This window comes from Dermacentor albipictus, chromosome 3 (assembly GCF_038994185.2).
Source record: "Dermacentor albipictus isolate Rhodes 1998 colony chromosome 3, USDA_Dalb.pri_finalv2, whole genome shotgun sequence".
Taxonomy (NCBI): Eukaryota; Metazoa; Arthropoda; class Arachnida; order Ixodida; family Ixodidae; genus Dermacentor; species Dermacentor albipictus.
Genome location: NC_091823.1, coordinates 10,598,248 through 10,620,834, shown reverse-complemented (window position 1 = coordinate 10,620,834; position 22,587 = coordinate 10,598,248). Strand labels below are relative to the sequence as shown.

At 51.3% G+C, this 22,587-nt stretch overlaps 2 protein-coding genes across 9 annotated transcripts in view; one reads left to right on the top strand and one right to left on the bottom strand.

Moving 5' to 3' along the window:
• LOC135919543 (protein Shroom3-like) overlaps positions 1–22,587 on the bottom strand; it is a 612,939-nt gene that overhangs the window by 373,765 nt on the left and 216,587 nt on the right. For all 5 annotated transcript variants that reach the window (XM_065453435.2, XM_065453437.1, XM_065453436.1 and 2 more), the window contains one exon: positions 7,543–8,181. In XM_065453435.2, the coding sequence (XP_065309507.1) occupies positions 7,543–8,181 (639 nt within the window). The remainder of the gene's footprint in view (positions 1–7,542; positions 8,182–22,587) is intronic.
• The window catches only part of LOC135919544 (uncharacterized), a 148,954-nt gene continuing 131,578 nt past the window's right edge, over positions 5,212–22,587 (top strand). For 2 of the 4 annotated variants that reach the window (XR_010569997.2, XM_065453440.2), the window contains exon 1: positions 5,212–5,590. Coding sequence is in view for 2 of the 4 variants with exons in the window: in XM_065453440.2 (XP_065309512.1) it covers positions 5,329–5,590 (262 nt within the window). In the remaining 2 variants the exon portion in view is untranslated. The remainder of the gene's footprint in view (positions 5,591–22,587) is intronic. The other 2 variants (XM_070535075.1, XR_010569998.2) reach the window with 2 other exon arrangements.

Genomic DNA, 22,587 nt, shown 5'->3' with positions numbered 1-22,587 from the left:
AAGCCGCCAGGTGTGACACCACGACACGGGCGCCTACCATTGGCTGAAAGTGGCGTCATCGGAGTGGACTCTCCCATTGGTCAAACATGACGTGACTTGCAGTGCTCGAAGGGTTTATAAGAAGCCTTCCAGAGAGACCTGAGCATTCTGGGACATGCCCTGATTCCCTGTTTCACCTCTCTCGAACTTCTTGCCGCGGGCCGCAGCGTCCGAGTTGCTGCCGGCCCGTAATGTCTGTACGACTGTTAATTGACGCTCACGTCCCCTGTACATAATGTAGAATAAAATCCCTCCCAAGTTTTGGGGTTCTCATCCCTACATCTGGTTGGCAGCGGTAGGATCGCCTCCGAATGCATCAGCTGGTGGCAGCGCTACGGATAAACCTTCGTCAAGAGAGATCCTAAGGAACCGGGAAGAGCGACGAAGAGAGAGCCTTCGTCGAAAGAGGTCCGAAGAAACTGGGAGTAGCGAAGAAGGAGCGAGCCTTCGACCCAGGGAGTCCGGAGGAACCGGCAACAGCGGACGAATGAACCGGATGGCAGGGTGCTGTAACCGTAAGTGAGCGCGTGGTTTTTTTTCCTTATGATTCGCCAGACTCAAAGGTTGTGTGTTCAATTTTGATAGTTCTGGGAATCGGGAGTTTGTTGCATTGTGTGTTTGCACAAATTAATTAAGGAAAACAGTTTTAACCACCTGTCGGGGCAGCTGCCATGGATCTTAGAAGGTTGACGAGGTTAGATTTGTTGTTGGTGTGCGACGATTTGGGAGTTGAGGCGGACGAACGGATGGAAACGCCAGCTATCATAAAGGCGATTAACGATAGTGGCAATGATGACAAAAGCATTGAGCTTGCTTGGGAGGTGATACAGGAGCCACGGGAGCGTGTGCGTCGTGTACGTTTGCGAGAGCGTCGTGAGCTTAGGAGTGAGCGTCAGCGTGAAGAACGCGAGAATGAACGGAAGCAGGAGCTTCAAGAACTTACTCTGAGGTGTGAGCGTCACGGACGTGAGAATGAACGCGAACGTGAGCGAGAGGAAAAGTATGAGAGAGAGAAGGCAGCACTGATCAAAGAGCTACAGTATTGTGATCAGTTATTGGCACAGAGACAACGGCTGTCTGAGAATTCTGTAGGTAGCACAGAGCGAAAGAATGAGGAAGCATCTAGCAGATTTTCGCCAGAAGCCGACAAAAAGAGTAGTGCCTGTGAGATTGGCTGCCGATTAATAAGTGAAGGGAAAAGGCTAGCTGCTAACGATGCCTTAGTGGCAACAGAGGCCGTTAAAGGCCGCAAGGAGAGCGACGAGGTGCTGTGCCAACAGATGACTGTGGAGACAGCTAGGCCAGCTGCGAACAAATTGGCACAGTTACCGAGCGTGTGCGTCGCTGGTAATGTTAGCGAAGTTGCTAGCGAAGAACAGGGTACTGCTGACCCGACAGACGCGAGCACCCATGTAGAGCCAGATCTGCGTGCAGAAGTGAAGTGCGAGCTGGACGATGCAGTTGAGAATAGTTCTCGGGGTGGCGAGCTCCGTAGCTCACGAGAGAACAACTGCATTGTCCAGGGATCGGTGCGGCTCTCCGCCAGTCTAGATAGCCTAGAGAGGGATGATTCAGTCGTTAATCATTCGGACTGTGCGCGTGAGACAGCGAGCGATACCGACGGGCTGTGTGCCGATTCACAGCGTGAGCTGGGCAATGTAGTAGAGGGCAGTTCGCAAGAGTGCGAGTTGTCTTACTCGAGTAAAGCCTACTGCATTGTGCCAGAGTCGGTTGAGCTGTCCGCCAGTCGAGGCAAAGTGAGAGTAGATTTAAATGTAAATCACTCAGACTGTGCGGGTAAGAGACCGATCCGGGCCGACGAAATGTGTACCGGCCAGCACGAGGCACGAGAAGGCGACATGAAAGCGAGTGCGAAGAGAAAGCGCCGCAGGAAGAAGCGCCCTAAAGATAGGAACGCGGTAATTAATGTAGCGCCGCCAAAGATGGCGAGAAACCAAAGAGGGCAGGGCGCAAGGAAAAAGATGCGGTCGTCAAGGACGATGTTGACGCATCCAAAACGTTCGAGCCACAGGTCAAAGGGGGACCGCGAAGAATGTTCTGCACGGACGCGGAAAAAGGGCACGAGGCAGTTAAGCTGCTCGTCGTTCCGTAGTTCTTTTCACAGCTCAGCGTGCAGTTCGAAGAAACGCAAGGTGGCAGGACGAGACCAGGTGGGGAGTAGCGACGCGGTCAATCGAGTTCGTGTTGAAAGCGGGGCGCGGGGACGCAAATTGGCAGGAGACCGTAACGTCTTGGGGGAGCTGATAGTGAATCAGCCCTTTTTTTGTCCCTCCGTAGCCAGAGTGGCTTTCAAGCTGCGCCCACCTCGAGTGAGACTGAAAGTATGAGTCAGTCGAAAACGTTTGGAAAGGGAGGCCAAGAGCGCTTCCGTAGAAATGAAGTGTTTTGTTTGTTATTTTGAGCATCGGAATGTTTTCGCGATTTGAGACTAGGATTTCTTTCAATATGTAAAGGTATGAGCTTTGTTTGTGTTTTCGTTTGAGAAGCTCGAGATTTGAAAGATGAGGTTTGTGTAAACATGTAGTCTCGCGAGATGCTCATTAATAAGTAGATAGGCTTTTTTTGTTTGTTTGTGAGTAACCTTAAGGTCAAGGTTATCGTCGAAAGGCCTATGGTAAAGCGCGTGTGTTATTTAACCTTCTTCCTTTTTAAGCGTTTTTGAATTTTGTAAGGTTAAGCGCGTAGATTTGAGTGAGTGCATGATTTGCACGGAGAAGCGTTCTTAGTTCCATTAGCGCGTGTCCTGTGTGGACGGAAGGAAGCAGACTTTATGACTGGGTTGCTAGTGTGTGTGGAGGGCAGCCGTATTCTGACTTCTCTTATAAGTACGCGTGGAACGAGTTATTAAAAGACGCATTATTTTAAGGGTTCTGCGGAGTGTGTAAGTCCCGCAAGTTTAATTGTTCGTTTATGTCACGTGTCCTAGATGGACTAAAGGAAGAAACGTGAGTAAGCGTAATGAAGAGTTTGCCTACAACGCAAGTACGCGTTCTGTTTAGTGACCACAAGGCTAGTGCGCTTGTGATTACGTACTTGTGAGGTTGACCAGATTATTCAGTGGCGCCAATACGTGCGATAAGTACGCCACTGCGATAGATTGGAAACATGCTGTTCGTGTAGTTAGGCCACTTAAGTTATGTTCGGCTGTTTTCATTTGTTGTTTGCATCGTCAACGACCCTTTTGTTTTGCAACAACAATAGTACTCTGGTCTTGTCGGCAATCGAGGAGAAATGGATAGCTGTTTGGAAGGGTGGTTACAACTGTTTTGTCGAAATTGGGGAACTAAAAGATCAGGGTTCATTTTGACTCAGTAATAGCCTGGCGAGTCAGGGGTGAAGAGCCTGCGCTTACACGTGGGGCAGCGCTGTGTTATTTGGTTTGTTTGACGTATGTTCTCCAGGCCCCAGGATCCCGAGGGTTGTCAAAGGTGGCTCGACCCCAGTACCCTGCAGCTTCTTTCAGCGTTCCTCATGGCCAGCGAATTGAGTTCACCGGCCATTCAGAACAACCGGGGCGAGGACGAGCTGTTAGATATGGAGCTGGTTCCTGCGATTACTTCGAGTTCCCCAGACCACATCGGATTGCAGCACAGCTAATTGAGGAATGCAGAAGCAGGAAAGCGCATTCCAGAGAAGCGGCCGAGCAGACAAGTTTAAGGCAACGAGTTTACATGCCAACAAGTTCGTGCGCCGCCGGGATTAGCAGGTGGGCATCCGACAATGAAGCAGGTGCAGCCCTCCCCTTCTCTTTGTTCGAAGTGCATTGCCAGTCTGCGATGCAAGACCGCAGCAAGCCGCCAGGTGTGACACCACGACACGGGCGCCTACCATTGGCTGAAAGTGGCGTCATCGGAGTGGACTCTCCCATTGGTCAAACATGACGTGACTTGCAGTGCTCGAAGGGTTTATAAGAAGCCTTCCAGAGAGACCTGAGCATTCTGGGACATGCCCTGATTCCCTGTTTCACCTCTCTCGAACTTCTTGCCGCGGGCCGCAGCGTCCGAGTTGCTGCCGGCCCGTAATGAATGTACTACTGTTACCTGACGCTCACCTCTCCTGTATAATATGTAAATAAATCCTCCCAAGTTTGTGGGTTTTCATCCCGGAGTCCGTCCTCCAACCCCTACAACGTTCCATGTATTGCCGCTTTGAATTGATAGCGCCTATGGTCGTTCGCGGCTAACTATAGAAGCGTTAGACGAGTATACAAGTTGGTACAATATAAATTATGGGGTTTTACGCGCCAAAATCACGATCTGATTATGAAGCACGCCGTAGTGGGGGACTCCGGAAATTTGGACCACCATGGGGTTCTTTAAGGCGTGCCCAAACACAAGTAGACGGGTGTTTTCGCATTTCGCCTTCATTGAAATGCGGCCGCCTGTGGCCGGCATTCGATCTCGCTACCTAGTGCTCAGCGACCCAACACCGAAGCCGCTGAGCAACCAAGGCGGGTTGGCACAAATCGACGTTTAAATACAGTTTAGATGTGGCCAAGCGCTGGCGTTTCGTGTATTACGCACGTTTTGGTCCCGCTCGCTTCCGCTCAGGTAATTTCAACATGGATATCGTTACTGTGCCCACACCGCACCAGCATAGGCAAAATCAATCCAGCCTCCATAATGTTGATTGATTATTATGAGAAAGGTAACGAAAGAAGAAAGTGAAACGTAATAATTAATAACGCCACTGCTGGTAATGCATGTTGCAGAATGTGCACCCTTGAGCGCGTTAGAGCTCGTGCTTCTTCGAAATGCATTATTCATTTTATCGCAAGAATTGACGAAGACAGGTAAGCAATCGGCCAGCGCTATGCTCTTGTCTTCCCTTGCCGTCGCCGGGTTTTCGTTTCTTCCTTGCCCCCGCTTTTGGGATATCATATTCGCAATTCGGACGGCGCGGCTTATAGCGACCCACCGTTATAACAGCAGCGAAACAAAGTGCGAGAACTCTCAGAACCTCACTGCGATCTTTGCGACACACAGTGCATCATTCATCCTGTCACGTTTTTCGAAGATGAACGCAACGACAAACTGAACAAAAACAACGCGGTTACCTAACCCACAGACAGTGACGTCGATCAAAGGGGACGAAACGAACGTCCTTCTCTCCTTCCCTCGTTAGTTGAACCAAGCAATCTCTCGCCGCATTATTTTTTTTTATTTCTCTCCTTTCTTTCCCCACGTATACGAGAGGGGGCTTCGGGCCAATCAGTTCATTTCTCGCGGCCACGGATTTAAACTGGCCAGCCCGGGCGACGCCACTGAGATGATTGCGCCGCGCAAGGAATGGCGGGCCCATTGCACACGGCCCGCAACTACCGCCGCCGCCGCACAGCTGATCGGGTCCGGAGATAGCGGCGCCGACCGGTCGGTCGCTCCATTGTTCGAGCCCAGAATAAAAGGAGCTCGCCTTAATTGGAAGAAGGCCGCATGTGCGAGCAGCTGTCCGCCCGCCGAAGAAAGACTAAAAGCGCTTCCTGAACGCATAATTGCTCGCGCGGCTGATGAGGAAGATCGTCGACGAGGTGGTAAGTAGCCGTAATCGAGAGAACGTTGGGACAACCGATGAGCGCGCGCGGCGGTCATCGATTGTGCAAAACTTGCGCGCGTCGGAAGGTTTCCAGTTTCCGCTATGGCGGCTGCGGGCGGGTTATGCGGAGTCAGTGCAGAAAGGAAGGAAAGAACAACGTGGCGAGGGCGAAGCGTGTGCATATAGGGTAAGCTGTGTCCCGCTTACGTTACAAGAAACAAACAAGAAACGGTGACTTCCTGATGGCATGCACAGGGTTCCGGTTAAAGGCTTCCGTTCAGTTGTCTCGTAAGCTCTCACGTGACAATGAAGCCTTACACTGAGCAAGTCCATTGTTGCTCTGGAGGCAACGCGGTTTCGCGTTTTACGTCGACTACATGCGCGTACAGCAGTAAGACATGCAGGCTGCGAGGTTGTCGTTAGTAAGGGATGGGCACGATGATAAAGGCGAGATTTTAACAAACGCCGTTATGACAACGGCGTCTCGTGGCCATGGGAGCGCGAAAAGAAAACGCTGCCTGCATTAAAGAAATCCCTGTTCGGCAGTCCTCGGTCAGCTTACTGTAGCACTAGTTAACTATCAAAATTACGTACTCTCCTTCCTCATTTACTATATTTGCATTTGATCCCAATATTATTGCCGCTAAAGTTCTCAGTGCCACAACTTGATGTAATCTGGTGGCACAGACAGGCCGGGACAATCTTGGCTGAAGGCCAGACTTCATTTTGGTTATGAATATCTCGTTATCATCTCGCTCGCAACCTTTACATATTGGTGACTGAGGATGCTTCTGTATTGTGAATCATGACGACATGTATCTCGGTTTTTCCTGTTGTTGCTTTGTTATTCTTTTCTTTAGGCCGCCCGAAGAGACATTTTCAGTGCAGCGAGCTAACCTGCTAAGAAACGGACCTCGTTGCTTACGGCGCACACAACCACCTCTTTTATTTCTTCTTCTTCTTCCTCTAGTTTGTCTTAGCTTATCACGCCTCCCGGGTAGCCGTGAGAATCTGTCGGGATCCGGTAGTTTAACGGGCACTTGTATGTAGGTTGAGAACGCACGTACCAAAAAAAAATATAGAAAGAAAGAAAACTCTACTTAATTTTCTGCGTTTCGGCCGGAGTCCGAAATGCACATTAAGAGGTTTATCTTAGGAGCACTTCACATGTGACCAGAGTTGCCAACCGTCCTGAATTTAGCGGGACCGTCTCGACTTTTGAGTAAAAGCCCCGAGTTCCGACTTGATCCAGTCGCGACAGCCACATGTCTGGACATTTGGTTTTTGATTCCGATTAACAATCAATATTACACCAGCTTTTCTTCTTATAGCACGCCTGACGGCTCAGTTGCGCGTTCCTTTATTTCTTTTGTCTTCTGTTTAATAGTTTTACACATAAAGGTAGTTTCGTTTTTGTCGTGGTTCTAGTTCCATTTACAGTATACCTTTCTTTGTATTGGCAGTTGCGTTAGCCAGGCAACTACTGCACTTTTCTTGTAAATCGCGACATGGCAGGACTAAAAAACATTTTCTGCAGGTTTGTTGCAGGTGCAGCCCGTGGCTCCTGCCCTTCACCCCCCCCCCCTCCCCCAATGCACCCGTCATGAGCCTGTCCCGACTTCGTCCACTAGAGAGTTGGAAACCTTACATGGGACGCCACGACCTGCATACCCACAACGGGACATTAATGAACAAATAGCGGAGTTAGCACTAATGAAGTTATTGCACTGATCGGTGACCAAGCCCTTCTACTTTGTTATTATTTGCTATATAGCGAACAGGCCTTACCACAGCTCAAATCTACGTTACGTAGCCGGAGCCAACTGCACGTCCGCCTGCGGTATTCGCAGGACAGAATTTCTAAACGAACGCTGCTCGCTCTGCACAGTGCACGCGCGTCTTCGTGCGCCGCCGCGAGACGCAACAAAAGAAAACAACCAGCAAACTCACGTCGCGCCACCAGCGCCGACGGGACTAGTTGTTCCGATAATGGCCGGACCCGACGGGGTGCCGGACGAGGAGCACGACGTCTGGCCGGACCCCGACGGTGGCGGACTGGGGGCGCGGGACACCCACTCCCTGTTGACGTAGTCGGGTTCCCCGTGAGCTCCGCCGCCGCCGCCGCCGCCGCCGCTCGTCTCGTAGCCCGAGTCCTTGGTCAACTTGCGCGGCGAGCGCTGCTTGGGCGGTAGCGGCACGCTGCCGCTGTCCGGCAACGTCCACGTCGAGGACCACGCGGTGTCCGGCTCCTGGTCCGAGCCGGCGTCGCACGACTGTTGCTGCTGATGATGTTGTGACTGCTGCTGCTGCTGTTGGGGCAGCGAGGCGGCGGCGGCGTGGCGTTTCTCGCGCGACAGGTCCCGCTGCGAGCCCCACTCGCGGCGCAGCGACTGGCGCGACTTGGAGCAGCGGGACGACGAGTCGGCCAGGTAGAGCGAGGCCGGCCGCCGGTTCGAGGAGCCGCTGGTGCCGGGAGTCCCATCGTGGCGGCTGCTGCGGCCCCGCAGCGACTGGCGCAGCGAGGAGGCCTTCTGCCACAGGCTCTCCCGGGTCGAGACGCCTCCCGACGACGGTGGTGAATCGCCGTTCCTGCGGCAAGGAAAACAACGGGAAGCTTTAGAACTGTGCGGTGACGCGGGCGCGGCGCCGTCTGGAAGAGAGGGGCAACTTTCCAGCAGCCACCCCTGCACCTTCCGCGGCTTCTTCCACGCAAACCAAGTTTGCTCTGTATTAGTTGGCTGTAAAGTTCGTGCGTATCAGCGAGCACGAAGACGAATGCAAGAATCTCAAGACACGGGACAAGAATTGTTTTCCTATTCTCCTTCCTGCCCGCTGATCATCACGAATGCCTTTCAGCTAGCCCAATCCGCAATCTTTCTGCTACAAAATTGTTAAGCATCTCAGGTGGAAGATGTTTAAGAATATTTAAGTACAAGCGGACACCGTATCACAGCCGTACTGTGTCCTGTTTCAACGACATTTTATGTTTTAAACAAAAAGAAAAAAAAACTCTTCTCCATTTCAAAGCACGACCTCCGAGCTCAAAAACGAGTCGGCAAAGCTTTATCACAGGAAAAACACAAAGCATGAACAACAACAACCACGAGTGCTCGAGGGTGGGTGGCGGCACAAGCATGGATGCTGTTATGCGCGGGTCAAATGACTCGGGCACCACCGTCACGCTCTCGCATTGCGTCGCTCACACCGATGCGCGCGCGTATTCCGGCGCACATGTGACCTAGATCACGAGGCTATTACGCTTTAAGCCTCTCCAATAATCTGCAGCTGCGGCGAGCCGTAAAACCGCAGGTAATAGCACTATTAGTATTTATTACCGCGTTGTGAGCGTGGCGCCAAAGCTGATGCGTTGAAGAACTGGATCCACGACGCCCAAGAGGTCACGAAAACGGCAGGGTTCTGGAATTTTCGATTCAGTGCACAGGCATTAATAGAGGAGTATAGTGAGCCCTGCATCCGGTTCCGGCACAGGGCCCGACGCGTCGCCTGGTACGGACGGATTCAGCCCCGCCATGTTAAACCCATCACGAGCGCGCTTGCGTAGATTGCTTGGCGTGGACGGCACGCCTTCTCAGCGACAGGACACCTGTTCCTACATGCCATGCAGTGACACAATACTCGATTCACGGCAGCGTTCCTAATGTGTGCGGCGTTCTGAAATAACACGCACTTTATGAGATGCTGGGAGAAGCGACACCCAAAAGTGCAAGGCTGTTCCTAAAGCGAGTCCCTACAGCGAGATTGCAAGCCTAAACGTATACAGTCCGTATAGATAAGAAAGCACACTAAACGTGGCTCATGCAGACTGTGAGAAGCGACTATCAGGGGACAGTGCCTCGTCACCGCACCGCCACCGGAACGTGTACTGCAACAGCGACTTCCGACAACCCGAGCCAAATCGCGGACGCATTTGTCCCTCGGTTTCAGGCACGAGAGCACCTGCGCGACATAGTGACAGAATTTCCCCGCATTTTTATTCGCGAGCCCGCTATTACACGCCGAAGCTCTGCGCAGCAGAGGACACAATGGAATAAGATGCCCCGGGCGCGCGAGACGCTACGAGATGAGCGGGCCCGTCGAGAGTGAAACCTCCCGGGAATCGGAGAGGACCACCCGCGGTGGAGGGCCGCGATATCTGGGCCCCACCAGCGAGCCGCGCGCGCCACTGTGCCCGAAGCTTCCGCTCAGGTATAAACACGTGTCTCTTCGAATCCAGCCGCGGCGTTTCTCGCGTCGCTCCTTCCCCTCGTCGAACGTGCAGGCATGATCTACAGTCCGCAGCCAGCGAGCGAGCGTGGCGGCTGTCCTCAAAGCGTCTTCTTCGACCTAAGCCATCGCTCACGGCACTTTCAATGGACGACGCGCGGTCGGAACAGTTTTCCGTCGTCGCTAATGGGCCATATAACCCGGGCTGCAAGAGCATTCCCCGGAGGATTTCTCTCGCCGGACAAAGAGAAGGCGGCGGCGCGGTGGCGGCGCGCCAGAAGCTTGCACGCTTCAAAACGGTGCAGCACCGTGGAGGGTAGGGGAGGTCTTCGATATCACGCCGCCGGTTGCGAAAGAGCTCTCCGCACACACCCCAAGAAATGGCGCTCTGAGTGGAGCAACGCTTAAAAATGGCCCAGTTGTTGCGACGCCTGTAGGTGGATAAATGAAGCAAACGGCGCCGCTGACTAATGACACCCTAGCTGGCTTGTCGGGGGAAAAGGAAGAAATCGCTACGTTTCCCCGGGTTACAGTGGCGAGTTATAGCTCTCCGTTAGGCGAGTGTTCTTTTCTTTATGGGTGTTGTTAGTTTGTTTGTATTTTACGTACAATAAGAGATATTCATCACTGTCAGGGATCAGATGGAAACGTTCAGCGATCGGCACAGTATACTGAGAAACATGGAGAATCGGAGCTAACTTAGAACCAATCAGAGGGCATGCCGAAGCACTGTAGTAATCCGCCCAGAATGTTGAAGACCGCAGATAAAAGCAGGAAAGTTAATAAATGTACCGGTTTCTAGTACCAGTCTCTTCAGTCTGTGATGGGCACCATGAGTCGATTCACAATTAGAAATACTTGAGTCTGTTAGGAACATTGGCCAACGTTAAGGCAGTTAAACGTTTTCGCATGGTCTAGAACATGCTATAGCGCTCCCACAACTTCAAGCAGTTGTAAATCTCTCACGATAGTATTCCAAATAGCTGCGCTCCGCGGAATTGTAATAGTTTGCAATTTGAATAGATATCCTCGCGATGTCTCGAGCAAAGTTTAACATCAAGAGTCTAACACCAAGGGCATGAGCTAATACAAAACAAAAAATCGTCTTATAAGAACCGCCGAAACGCTGCACTACTTTCTCCCGCGCTGCGATCGCCGCAGCACACCATGCAGGCTCCACTACATTGCACCGTTTCGAGTGGCACACACAGCCAACAAACGAACCGTCGGCATCGGCAGCGCGTCGCAGGGGGTTCGTCTGCGTAGCGGCGGCCGACGCCCATACGGTAATGCGGCGCGTCTGGATCGCACCGCGTGCTACGACTCGTCTGCAACAGCGGCGCTGGCGCAACAAACGCACGCAGGCACACACCGAGAATCCAGAGGAAGAAAAAAAAGGAAAGAAAGAAAGAAAAAAATGGCTAGGAGAGCTGAGCCGAGGAATCCTCTCTGGACGCCTTGCCTGTAAACCTGGCAGAGCCCCGCCGATGCCCCAGAGCGGCGGCCCTTTTGAAGTGGGGTTGAAACGGCGTGCAACAGGTCAGCCTGTGCTTTCCCCTCTCCTTCCACTGCACGTGCGGCTCAGACCAACACCGCTCCGAGACACGACGTGTCTCACCTGCTGACGCCTCGGACCATAAGGGAAGAACGGGGGTGATGAACCACGCCGGCCACATACGTATGCCGGAGGAAATGGACTGGACGTACGAGAGACGGCTGGAGTGCACTGCTGGCGCCAAGGGGGGAGGCGTGCATTTACTATACATTTACGGCAGAGTAAAAGCGCGGTTTCCCGCCATACACTGGCTAACCTCCCTCCCTTTTGTCTCTCTCCCCCCGCCGTATACTACGCACAAAGTGCATCCCTAAGCTGCCGCGTCGCCAGTCTGCAGCGTTATGATGTCCCTTGGCGTTCGTTCGAAGTACCTGGAAGAATACCGACAAATGCAGTTCGTTGTCGAGCCTTGTGAAGCTGTGCTTTATTCGTGCGTGCATGCAAGCGCAGCATTCGTGACGCATTCGTCGAACACGTGCCGCAGCTGCCTTCGGTTTGTTAGTGAACAAAACGAACGAACGAACAGCGACAACCACAAAGAAAGGTTTTCATGCAGAAATCGCTTGAACCCGAACTTTACATGTGGCGGATAGTGCAATATGCTCGCCAAATTAGATAGACCAATATAAACACTAAAACAGCGTTCCATTGAGATTTAAGGGGGCTCTATAACTTACACCATTCCAATCTTTTTACTCTAATCTCATGACGTTAAATTTACGCAACCACTGACGCAAGCATCGGGTGGTAACACGCAGCGTTGTTTGAAAAGCCCAATCAACCGCGCTCTTCGCTTATAGGAGGACACTTTTTTTTTGCTTTCATAGCGAATAACAATGCCTACATTGAGCAGATTTCCTTATCGAATTGCCTGACAAGAGGCGAGGATAACGCTCAAGTATAGAGGGTTTCCATGCATGGGGCCGAGCCAGCACAGTGAAAGCAGATACCCGGATGAAGAGGGTGCTGCCGGCGTCTGATTGATCCGCTTTCCTTTACTTAGCTTGCGGTTGCTAGTCTAACACCGCGGCGGCGTGCAAAGAAACGTTAGAAACGCCTCCAGAACGGGATTCTCAGCAAAGAAGAGTTAACAAATTAAATTATGGGGTTTCACGCGCTAAAACAACTTTCTGATTATGAGGCACGCTGTAGAGGAGGACTCCGGAAATTCTGACCACCTGGGGATCTTTAACGTGCACCTAAATCTAAGTACACGGGTGTTTTCGCATTTCGCCCGTACGCGTACGCCACTTTGACGCTATGAGTTATCGCGGTTTTGTGACGTCGCGTGACAGACAAGCGAAGTGGGCGCAGCCCGAGAACGTTTGATCAATGGCAGAGTATTGTGGCGAAAAAGGCGTCGAATGAGGAATAATTATTTTTATTTCGTTGGTCTAATCACGCACAATTAGTGTGCACACATCAAGCTGTATGTCGCAGCTTTTCGCCTGCAGAGGACACCCCAACAAAGTTCGTTAAAAATAAAAACATTTCTGATTTCTGAAATCAGATGGCGCGTTTTCGCAGTTATCGTGAAGTCGTATGAAAGACAGGCGAAATGGCGGTGGCCCGAAAATTTTTTGACCAATCATGGAGGGGTGATTGCAGAATTGGAGTAGAAAAGCTTTCCGTTATAGCGCCCATTATTTAGTTAAGTAAATGACAAAGAGACTTTGGTAGTGAACAGGCCGAGGTGCAGGACACATATGCAGTTGCCGTCAGCACTTTGTCTGGCCAATGCCGAAGTGTCGCATTACCCGATCTCAATTACCGAGCGCTGCAACCATGCAGAGAAGTTGCTCTTCGCCCCGGCAGCCGTTCTCAGTGATGACGTCACAATCGTCAGCTAAATTTTCTGCTCCAATGCCAAACATTCTTATTAAATATCTAGTGCGGCCCCGAGACGCGGCCGCTTCGCCCCATTGCCAGTGTGTTTTGTAGGCTTCGTAACGGGCACGACGCCAACTTCGGATCATCGTCAATCAGACGCCTTATGAGAGCACGTATTGCTTCACAGTTTTCTCTGGAACTACTGGTGTGCAATGCCTGGCGTATAACGGGTTGAGAGAAGTCCAAGCATATTCCACAGACGGTGCGTTTTCCGCCTTTGTCCTAGTAAAAGCGTCTTGGACAAAGCTTTGTCATGTGCCTTGTTCACTGAAATCATCACTCAATTTCAGTGAACCACCGGTGAGCGGCGCTAGTCCTTGTACGATTGTAAGGCTGTCCGACCACTAACGTGTTTTTCAGTTCTCTACGCTCCCCTCCCCCACCCCCGCTCCCCCCCCCCCCCCCCGGCTTATACATTAACCTGCGAAGTCCTTTCTCATCAGCATGTTAACGCTGGAGGCACGCCTCACCGTCGACCACAGCGCAGGACGTTTGCCGAGACATTCCTACAGCAACAGGAGCGCTCTACGACACACTGGCGTGATTGAGTTCGAACCCGCTTCAAGCAACACGGTCGCTCCAGCAGCCTCCTAGGGGTGCTCGTCATGCAGAACCCGTCAATCGACGGCCTGCGCCGCAGGACAGGAATTAGTGCCTGCTCGGTTCTGAATCGCTTGCCCGGGCCTGTAGGGAATCCATCAGGCGCGAGCCCTCTCTCCACTTGTCATACAAGGTCGCGCACCGCGGAGAGCTACGGCGTAGGTTGTACTTCTAATCGTCGTTCGCCGTTGTCTCTCAGAGGCATAGGGCTGTCAGTAAAATCCGCGTCTTGGACGGCCACTATTGTTGTCCCCGAATCACAATGGGCGGCAGTTGAAACTAGCAGAATGTATTATAGCGCAGAGCGCTGGCGTCTCGGCAAGAATGCACTTTTCGGGGCAGCTGTCCCTGGACCGCCGCTGGATCTGTAGGAGGGCACGGCTGGACCCGATCTGGCCGAGTTGCGCGGTATGCGAAATGAAACGCCACGGTTGCCTTCCTTACGCTATCCCAGCCGTGACGGATGACACAATGCCTGGATCGGCCACGACGCCAGCGATCGCTCTGTCGCAACTGCGAGGTCCAAGCTCGCATCCTTGCGGTGGCAGACGCAATGTTCTTTCAGGGAGGCACGGAGAAGTATGACAAAACAGCAAGTCGAGTCTCGTGTATACAAGAAGCCAAACGCTCATTTTGTTCCATTCGAAATTTTATTATGCAGGCCGTCCTCATCTGACTTCTTCGCGCATTTAAGATAAAGCATTTTAAAGAAATGCGAAGAAACAGAGTCAGGACGAAGAAAAGGAAGGTTCGCTATCCTGCTCAGAAGCAAGTGCATAAACTGAAGAAAAGAAAGGAGGAAACGAAAAAGCACTGCATGTGAATGTGCCTACTGAGTCTATAAACGGCGATGCTCCGACCTGAGACGATATGCAAAACCTGCAAGTGCCTTTTCCCACACAGCTGCTCTCACCTGAGGGAGGAGGCGAACCTCAAGCTAGAACGGTCGCACAGTGTGAGCGTGACCGAAATGTTGGCTGGTCACCATTCCAGTTGCCCTCCGTTCTTCGTACCATCTAAGGTTCTTCATTTCATTTTTTTTCTTTTTTCCCCTCTTTTTGTGGCTTCAACAGTGCTATTATTGAGGAGTCGGCTCTGTCGGTTATAGGCAAGTTAGATGTGTGGGAAAGCTTACTTACGGAATTTCTCATACCATCTACAGCGCTCTCGTTAATTTCTGCGATAGTGATGTTCGTGCATGGTTATAGTGCAAGGTTATTCGCCTGTGAAAACGATCCTGAATCGAGCCAGTTAACTCTGTCTCCGCGAAGGAGGGCTAAGCAAGGAATGATGTGTGTGTGGGGGTGTGTTTGTGTGTGTGCGTGTGTGCGTGCGTGCGTGCGTGCGTGCGTGTGTGACTCGCGGCTGTGAAAGCTTCATCCCCCCCGTAAACCTCTGTCTCCGCGTTTCCGATTATCCCGACAGAGAAGTGAACCTGGGGCCAACCTTCTTGCCATGTCTTAAACAAATACTCTCTCTCTCTCTCATTCGTGTATTTATAATATCCTGCGTTTTATTCAGCTTTATTTCTGCGTCAAGATATCCTTCCTCGAGGGGGCTTCTTAAAAGGTAAACACAGCAGCGACAGAACCGCGCGCAAGAGCGGCGATCGGCAAAGAAATAAATGGCTGAATTCCCAGCTGTCTAAATAGTGTCGTCTCTTCCGGTCGCAAACACCTACAGTTAGACGAGGTAGTTGCTATCGTGAACCTAATTTGCATACGCTTCCTTCTTGTCATTCTTTATCTGGTCCAGTTTACCCCACGAGCAGCCACCACTCAGGCGCGCTTCGAGCCGCCCGAAACAGGCACTGGCCAGAAAAAAACGCACTTTCTTCTTTTTCACACAGCCTGCCCGAGATGTTCGCGACTTGTCTCCGTGGCACCCAGCGCCGGTCAGCGTGGTTTTCTTTTCGGAGCGGCGACTTCGGTGCCGCGTGCCGATCGCGCTTTCGGGACGGCGCGACGAGGCACGGCGCTTTAGAGACAAAACAAAAAAGGAAATGCTTTACTATGTATTACATCGGGAAGCCGCGATAACAGGCCACCACCACCTGGGCCTCCATCTCTTTCTCTCGCGCTCTCCGAAACCGAGCAGCTGTGCCTGCAGGACGGCGGCGCTGGTGCAGGGCCGCGTCAAGACGGGTCGACTTTTCTTTCCGGAGATATATATACGAGCCCTGACGTGGTTTCCGATCTGCTCCAGGAACCACGGCCGCGTAACTTACGACCATTCAAACTAGCAACGCAACGTGACCGAAATGCAAAATGATGATAGTGGCAGAAGTAGCTTTAACAATAAATGAGGAGGTTAGCTTCGAGTTCCCCACGTTGACAGTTAGCTAAACTACAGGTCTGTTACGCTTCTTCCTTCTTCGTTTTTTTTTATTGTATAACAAGTTGATATCGTGCCGAGCCTACAGTCACAGGAGATCGACATTGGCCATAAAGTTGTTGGCCAAACTTTTCGAAAGAGATCAAATGCGCACAGCGACGCCATGATGTGCTTTGCGCTTCGGCGTTTGCAGCGCATCCGGTGAATCTTAAGATCCTCCAAGCTGACAGGTCAAGGCCACTGCCATGGCTCCTCGTTGCAGCTAGCAGTATAATAACGCGGTTTGCTTTATAGTCGGTCGGTTAGACCGGTTACCACCGTCCGGTCTTTCCTCAGCCACCTGCGAAGCATCGGTTCAGCCGGCATAGACAAAAGCCAGGCGATAAGGATTACGGGGCGGAATGTGCACGCCCTCTCTCTCGCGGCCGGGCCTCTGCCGCATCCGGAAGAGACGATTCCTTCGGGACATTTCGAGGGCCGGTCGCGGCTGTTGTGCGCATAGGGGAAGGAAGCACAGCTCCAGCCGCGCGTCTTCTTCACACACCTGATAGGCACGCTGGGAGCGATGGTGCCGCGACCTTATCGCCCGTTACTTTGCATAAATTATGCACCCAGCGCGAAACAACATAGCGCGGAAGACGCGTTTCTAACGTGCGTACAAAAAAAGAACAGCAGGAAAAGCCCCGACCGGTCGGTATAGAGCACCTGCAGCGTTAAATCGCGCCCTCAGTCGGAAGTCGACACGTACCACAGTATACAACCATTAGTAGAAGTCAAGTTCTTTCAGTATACTCGATGAGCCCGTCATTCAGAATAGCAGAAATGAGCGGCTGCCTTTCAATTGTAAAACACCGATGATTGTACACCAGCACTGGTTTCAGAAAGTCCTCAGGACATCCAAGTGACCATAGCTGATCACAGGCCGTGAAGTGGGGCTTGCATAAGTACATTCCTTGCAGCTATAATAGGTGCAATACTCTTAACACAGCCTTCTGGTGAGAGCTCATGCTGCAGCGTTACCTCAAGCAATTCGTTAGCGTACGATGTGGTCTCCACTAACATTCGATAGTCGGCCGCTTATGCCAGTCTTTCTTTCTTTCTTCTTCTTTCTTTATGATTACTTCAAGTTAGCGTGGCGCCCTTCCTAAACTGCCAGTGGACAAAAAGAAAAAAAAAGAAGTATTTTGATAAATATTTTACGCACAGACATTTCGTTTGGCTTTTCTCCTATGGGCATTTGCAAATGTTCCGTATTTCCTTGTCAGCATATGCGTTTGAAACTATTATACGTCCTCAGCGCTCAGAGATATGTCGCGATTCCACGTGGCCGAAATTTGATACAGTCAAGCGCCTCTGTATAAAGAAGCACCTGTATAACGGAGGAACAATTGTATCATGGTTCTATTGTGACCGGTGCGGTGCGTGACCTTTACAACGAAGTGACCTGTATAACGAAGGATTTCAGAGGCCCTAAGCACTTCGTTATAAAGGCGTTCGACTGTACAAAGAATTGCGAACAGTCACCAGAAGCAATGCGCCAAGCGTCACTCAAAGCAGTAAGTGGCCACTAGCCCAATTATAACCACGTTGATAGCATAACCATCATGACAGCGTGAAATTAAGGGAAAGGGAGAGGCAGTACCAATCACCCAACGTGCCGACATATGAAACTCATTTAATCCAGAGTGGTAAAAAAAGATGACGATTAAGGGCAGACAATGACGTCGGAAAGACGACGGCACAACGGCTCACAGGCCGCGCACCTGGGTGTGAACGCGTAACAAATACGCTGTGCGACGCTGCAAAGCAGGTTAAGTTAGGTTATGCTATGTTAGGTAAGGTAACGTTGAGTTAGGGTAAGTCAAGTTCACGCAGTCCGGCCCCGAAATATTTACTGATGCTGCGAGACTCGTATAGCTACGGTCTGCGCACGTCATGGGCGCTCAACGCCGAATACGCATCTTCTTTCGCTGTGAAATGAGGAAAGGCATCCGTATAGTGGTGTACAGCGTCGCCTCCCTCTCTGCGTGTGATTCACCCCGAGCCAACCTGGTTCCCGTACCACCGCGCGCCCATGCGACGAGGAACAATGCACGACGTCCATCGCAAAGCGTCTCCGCGGTGGCCGCGCTCGCACAGTGGCCGCCGCGGACGATGCTACCGAAACTGTGGGCCACCAGAGGCGATATCGCGGCAGTCCCAAGCCTGCGCAGCTGATGACGCATTGTATGGGCGCGATTGTTCTTCGCCGACGGTGCGACGACAACGCAGTACGGTAGCTGAACTCCTCGTTTTTTTGTTTTGTTTTTTTCTGCTTCCGCACACGTCTGATACGATTGAGAGACGTTGATGACACGGACCATGCGGACGCTTCGCTTATGGCCACTGAGGCTGCATTCCAGCGTTGGCTGTGGCTGGAAAGTCAGCCCAGAAGAATGTTTTGGAACTATCATTTCTTAGCGGCACGAAAGACCTTATACGTATTTATTAGAATGACAGAAGTAAACGCATACGCACTTGCTTTTTAAACTGAGCGTTAAGTGTAGGGTGTCCTAAAAGTCTGCCTATCCAACATTTCTGACAACGTGCAAAATTACAGGCTCATCTTGATTTGACCAATCTTAACAGACAATTATGACTGCGGCTGTGCCAGCAAATTTCCCAATGTCCACCTCACCACTGAAACCTTCGACGCCCTACACCGCATTTCGCTTCTCTTCGCATCCACTCTGTCACTGTCGATATTACGCAACCGCTTATTTGTTTAACGCATTACTTGTCCCGCGCGCGTTCTGTAATACATAATGCCATCTGCGCAGATAGTAGCTATTAACACGCGGAGCCCCCTCCGTTACCCACTATTCCCTCGTAGATCGTGTGTGGATTTGGACGCCGAAGCCCACACAAGCTTCGGCGGTTGACGCTGGGCTCTCCGGTGTGCCTCGAGCAGATTGGACTGTTGACCTTTCACCGGATCTAAAGTCCTCGGCGCGCAGCCTCATCCACCACTGTCCCAGAAAGCCAAGCGTTCGCTTCTGCAGTACACGAAGGCAACCGGCTCACTGCGACTCGCCTAGCACACGTGATACACCTGAGCCGGAGTCTCTCTGTTTCACTCACCCATCCTCCTTACCACGCGCGAGGTAGCCGACTGGACACCACCGTCCCCGCTTTGCCTTCCCTCTCCTTTCCTCTCTCTTAATCGAAATTAATCAGTCAAGTCATTCGGGCGCGCGTAGGCGGCTCCGCGCACCTAACGGCACAACCGTCGAGGCATCGCTCACGGCCGATTCCTGGCGCTCAACAGACCACGCTTGCCGGCGTCGGTTGGCAGTCACGCTTCGGTTGTCCCGTGTCGATGAGCGCCGTCGGTGACAAGCCGCGGCGGAAAGCGCCCTCGCCGAGCGCGGCGGACGCGACACGAAGCGCGACGCCACGGGGACATTTTTTCACGCGTCGGGCTCCTCGCACGCGGCAGCGGCGCGTCTCGTCCGCCTCTGTAGGCCGCGCGTCATGCACGAGTTTCCTGTCCAAGTGAAGTTCGTCTTGCGCAACGATGCAATGGTTCTTGCAGCTCCAATAGGACTCGCTTCTTTTTAAACCTCGGCATAATTTTTGTCTCCGCGATATAAGAAACAGTCAGATAACACGGGAAAGGCCCGGATACGACGTCCGGATTACCAGGTTTTACTGTCGGAAAACGTCCAGCAGCGCACGAAATGAAACGTTATCATTGATTTTTTAACGATTGTACTCAACGGAGGAAACAGAAGATGGATGGAATGTTTTAGTCGAGAGAGAGAGAGAGAGACTCAGCAGCCCCGATTTATTGACTGCGCTAACCCTAGCAAAAGTCGTCATAGAATTTCTGTTGTGTTTTTATTGAGTTTTGTCACATTCAACATACTTTATGATGAAATTCAATTGAACGTAATGCATGATTTTACCAGGGTACGCAGCCGCGCTGCAAGGACAGGAGACGACGAGGCACGCCGTTCATTGTTTAATGCATAGAGTATTCTACAATAATTACTAGGGGAAACTCTGGCGCTGCAATCGTTCACCCACCATAGGAATGATGGGAAGTGCATGAATTGGTCTGATGTTCGAGCTTGTGGTTTCAGACGTTCTTGCGACTTCCCTTTCTACGCTTTATCTTCCTTCATTATCCTAAATTTCAGAGCAATCAACACTTCTATAAGTACAGAAGACTCTGCGAACACACACAATCGCTGCTTATTGCAGCGGTTCAGCCTGTCGATGTGGTCAAATCGAAACGCACCGAGCGTCTCAACGTGCTCACTTGCCCGCGGTAAATTCACAAGGGTGTTCAATGGCTCTTGTCTGTGCATGCGACAGTGGCGTCATGGTTTCAAATCGGGCTTATGTGTCAGAGGTTTTGCGTTCGAATCCTGCCGTTGGACAGCTTTAGTAAGGTTTAGTTAATTATTTATTACGCAGTACTTTGTCGAAAATTATTGCTTTACAAAGTCACGAAGCCGTTTGACGCCAGAAGGACGAAGTTTAGGCAAATCCATGTGCTTCCCCTAATTCCCATGCTGGCTAAACCACCCCGACTCCAGCTGCCGTAGTCGCTAGCGCCGGAGTTCCCTCTTAATTATTGTATGAAACTCTATGGTTTAATGAGTCGGCGTGTGCACTTGATGTATAGTGTAAAAATAAAGAACAAATGCCACTTTTATGCTACCATATGACTGGTTACACAACTTTCTTCTTTTTGCTTCACCGCAAGTGCTATGCATTTGTGTCGTGTAATTGTCATTCAGGGACATAATTATCCAGCAGAAATGTACTTTTCAAGATGATTGTCTGCCGGACTGGTATACCAACTTTTAATCAGCTGTTTAGCTGCTCCTTTCTAGTTTGTAGTGAGATGGTTTGTTGCTTTGCACGGTGTTGATTTTCTTTGTATGTACTGCTCGCTTTGCTGCCATTGGACAAGAGCATCTGTAGCTCTCAATACTGTATATATGCATAGTTATTGTACCTGCAGCATTCTTTACTGATTGTAATAGATACCACGAAAGACCGGGATTCGAAACATGAGGTCGCGGGATCGAATCCCGGCCACGGCGGCCGCATTTTGAGTGGGGCGAAATCTTAAAATACCCGCGTACTTAGATAGGTGCACGTTCAAGAACCCCAGTTGGTCCAAATTTCCGGAGTCCCCCAGTACGGCGTGCTTCATAATCAGATCGTGGTTTTGGCACGTCAGACCCCTTAATTTAATTTTTTAAATGAGAAAGAAATAATAAACGCGATTGTGGAGTAGTGATTGAACACCCGCTTCAGAATCATGGGGTTTTTGGTTTGAACCTAGTAAATTGGTAAAATTATTTCTTTATGTATTTTCATATCCGGTCGGCTTCGAGTTTGATATTACAAGGAGCCGTGATGTTACAGGGATATCCCCATAGCTAGTTCATAACCGTTTAACGTAGTAAAATCTTGAATGTAATCGATTTCGTTTACGTCCATTCCTTAGAAGTAGTCTGCAAATTTATACTAAGCATTAGCCAGAATACAATCCGGAAGCTATAGCGACAAGCAATGCATTTGCGAAGCCATAGCAATGGCACGATAACTAAAGAACCGACAAAAGAAGCAAACAATCGGACCGTCCAATGTCGCGATCACGCTATGGGATCACGAACAAACTGAGAGGTATTTGCGAGCAGGAAGAGAACACGTAGAGTTAGATACCCAGTAGAAGGAATGTGGAACGGGTATGTGCGCGCCCGAGCGGGAGTCCATTTCCTACAGGAGAAGGAGAATCATCACGGGGCCATTCGAAATGGCGTCGTGCCATCGCAAGGCGTACACACGAGTGACCATTCATCCGGCGCCACCGTTATACAGCCGCCGCTGGCCCACGACAGAGCAAAACGCCCACCGAAAGTCCCCCCCCCCCTAGCAGCACATGTTCACGTGCAGAGAAGATCAAACGAGCAAAATAAAGGGGTGGCGAGAGGGATAAGGTCGAGATAGCCGGGCTTCCGCGCAGTCTCTGGTGGCTACTCCTTCGGCGCAACAAAGGGAGGCCGATTTAAAGAACAAAAATAAAAGCGCAGCTCGGTGCATGCGAGCGTGCCCGCAAATCCCCGCCGCAGTCGCAAATACACCGCCGACTAGGCGCTCAGGAGAACAAATAAAAGTACCGACGCCTCGGGGCGATTTTGCGCTCGCGCGGTCAAGCATCGGATGGCTGCGGAGTGCGCTTTTATCTCCCCCCCCTCCAGCACACACACACACACACACACACACACACACACACACACACACACACACACACACACACACACACACACACACACACACACACACACACACACACACACACACACACACACACACACACACACACACACACA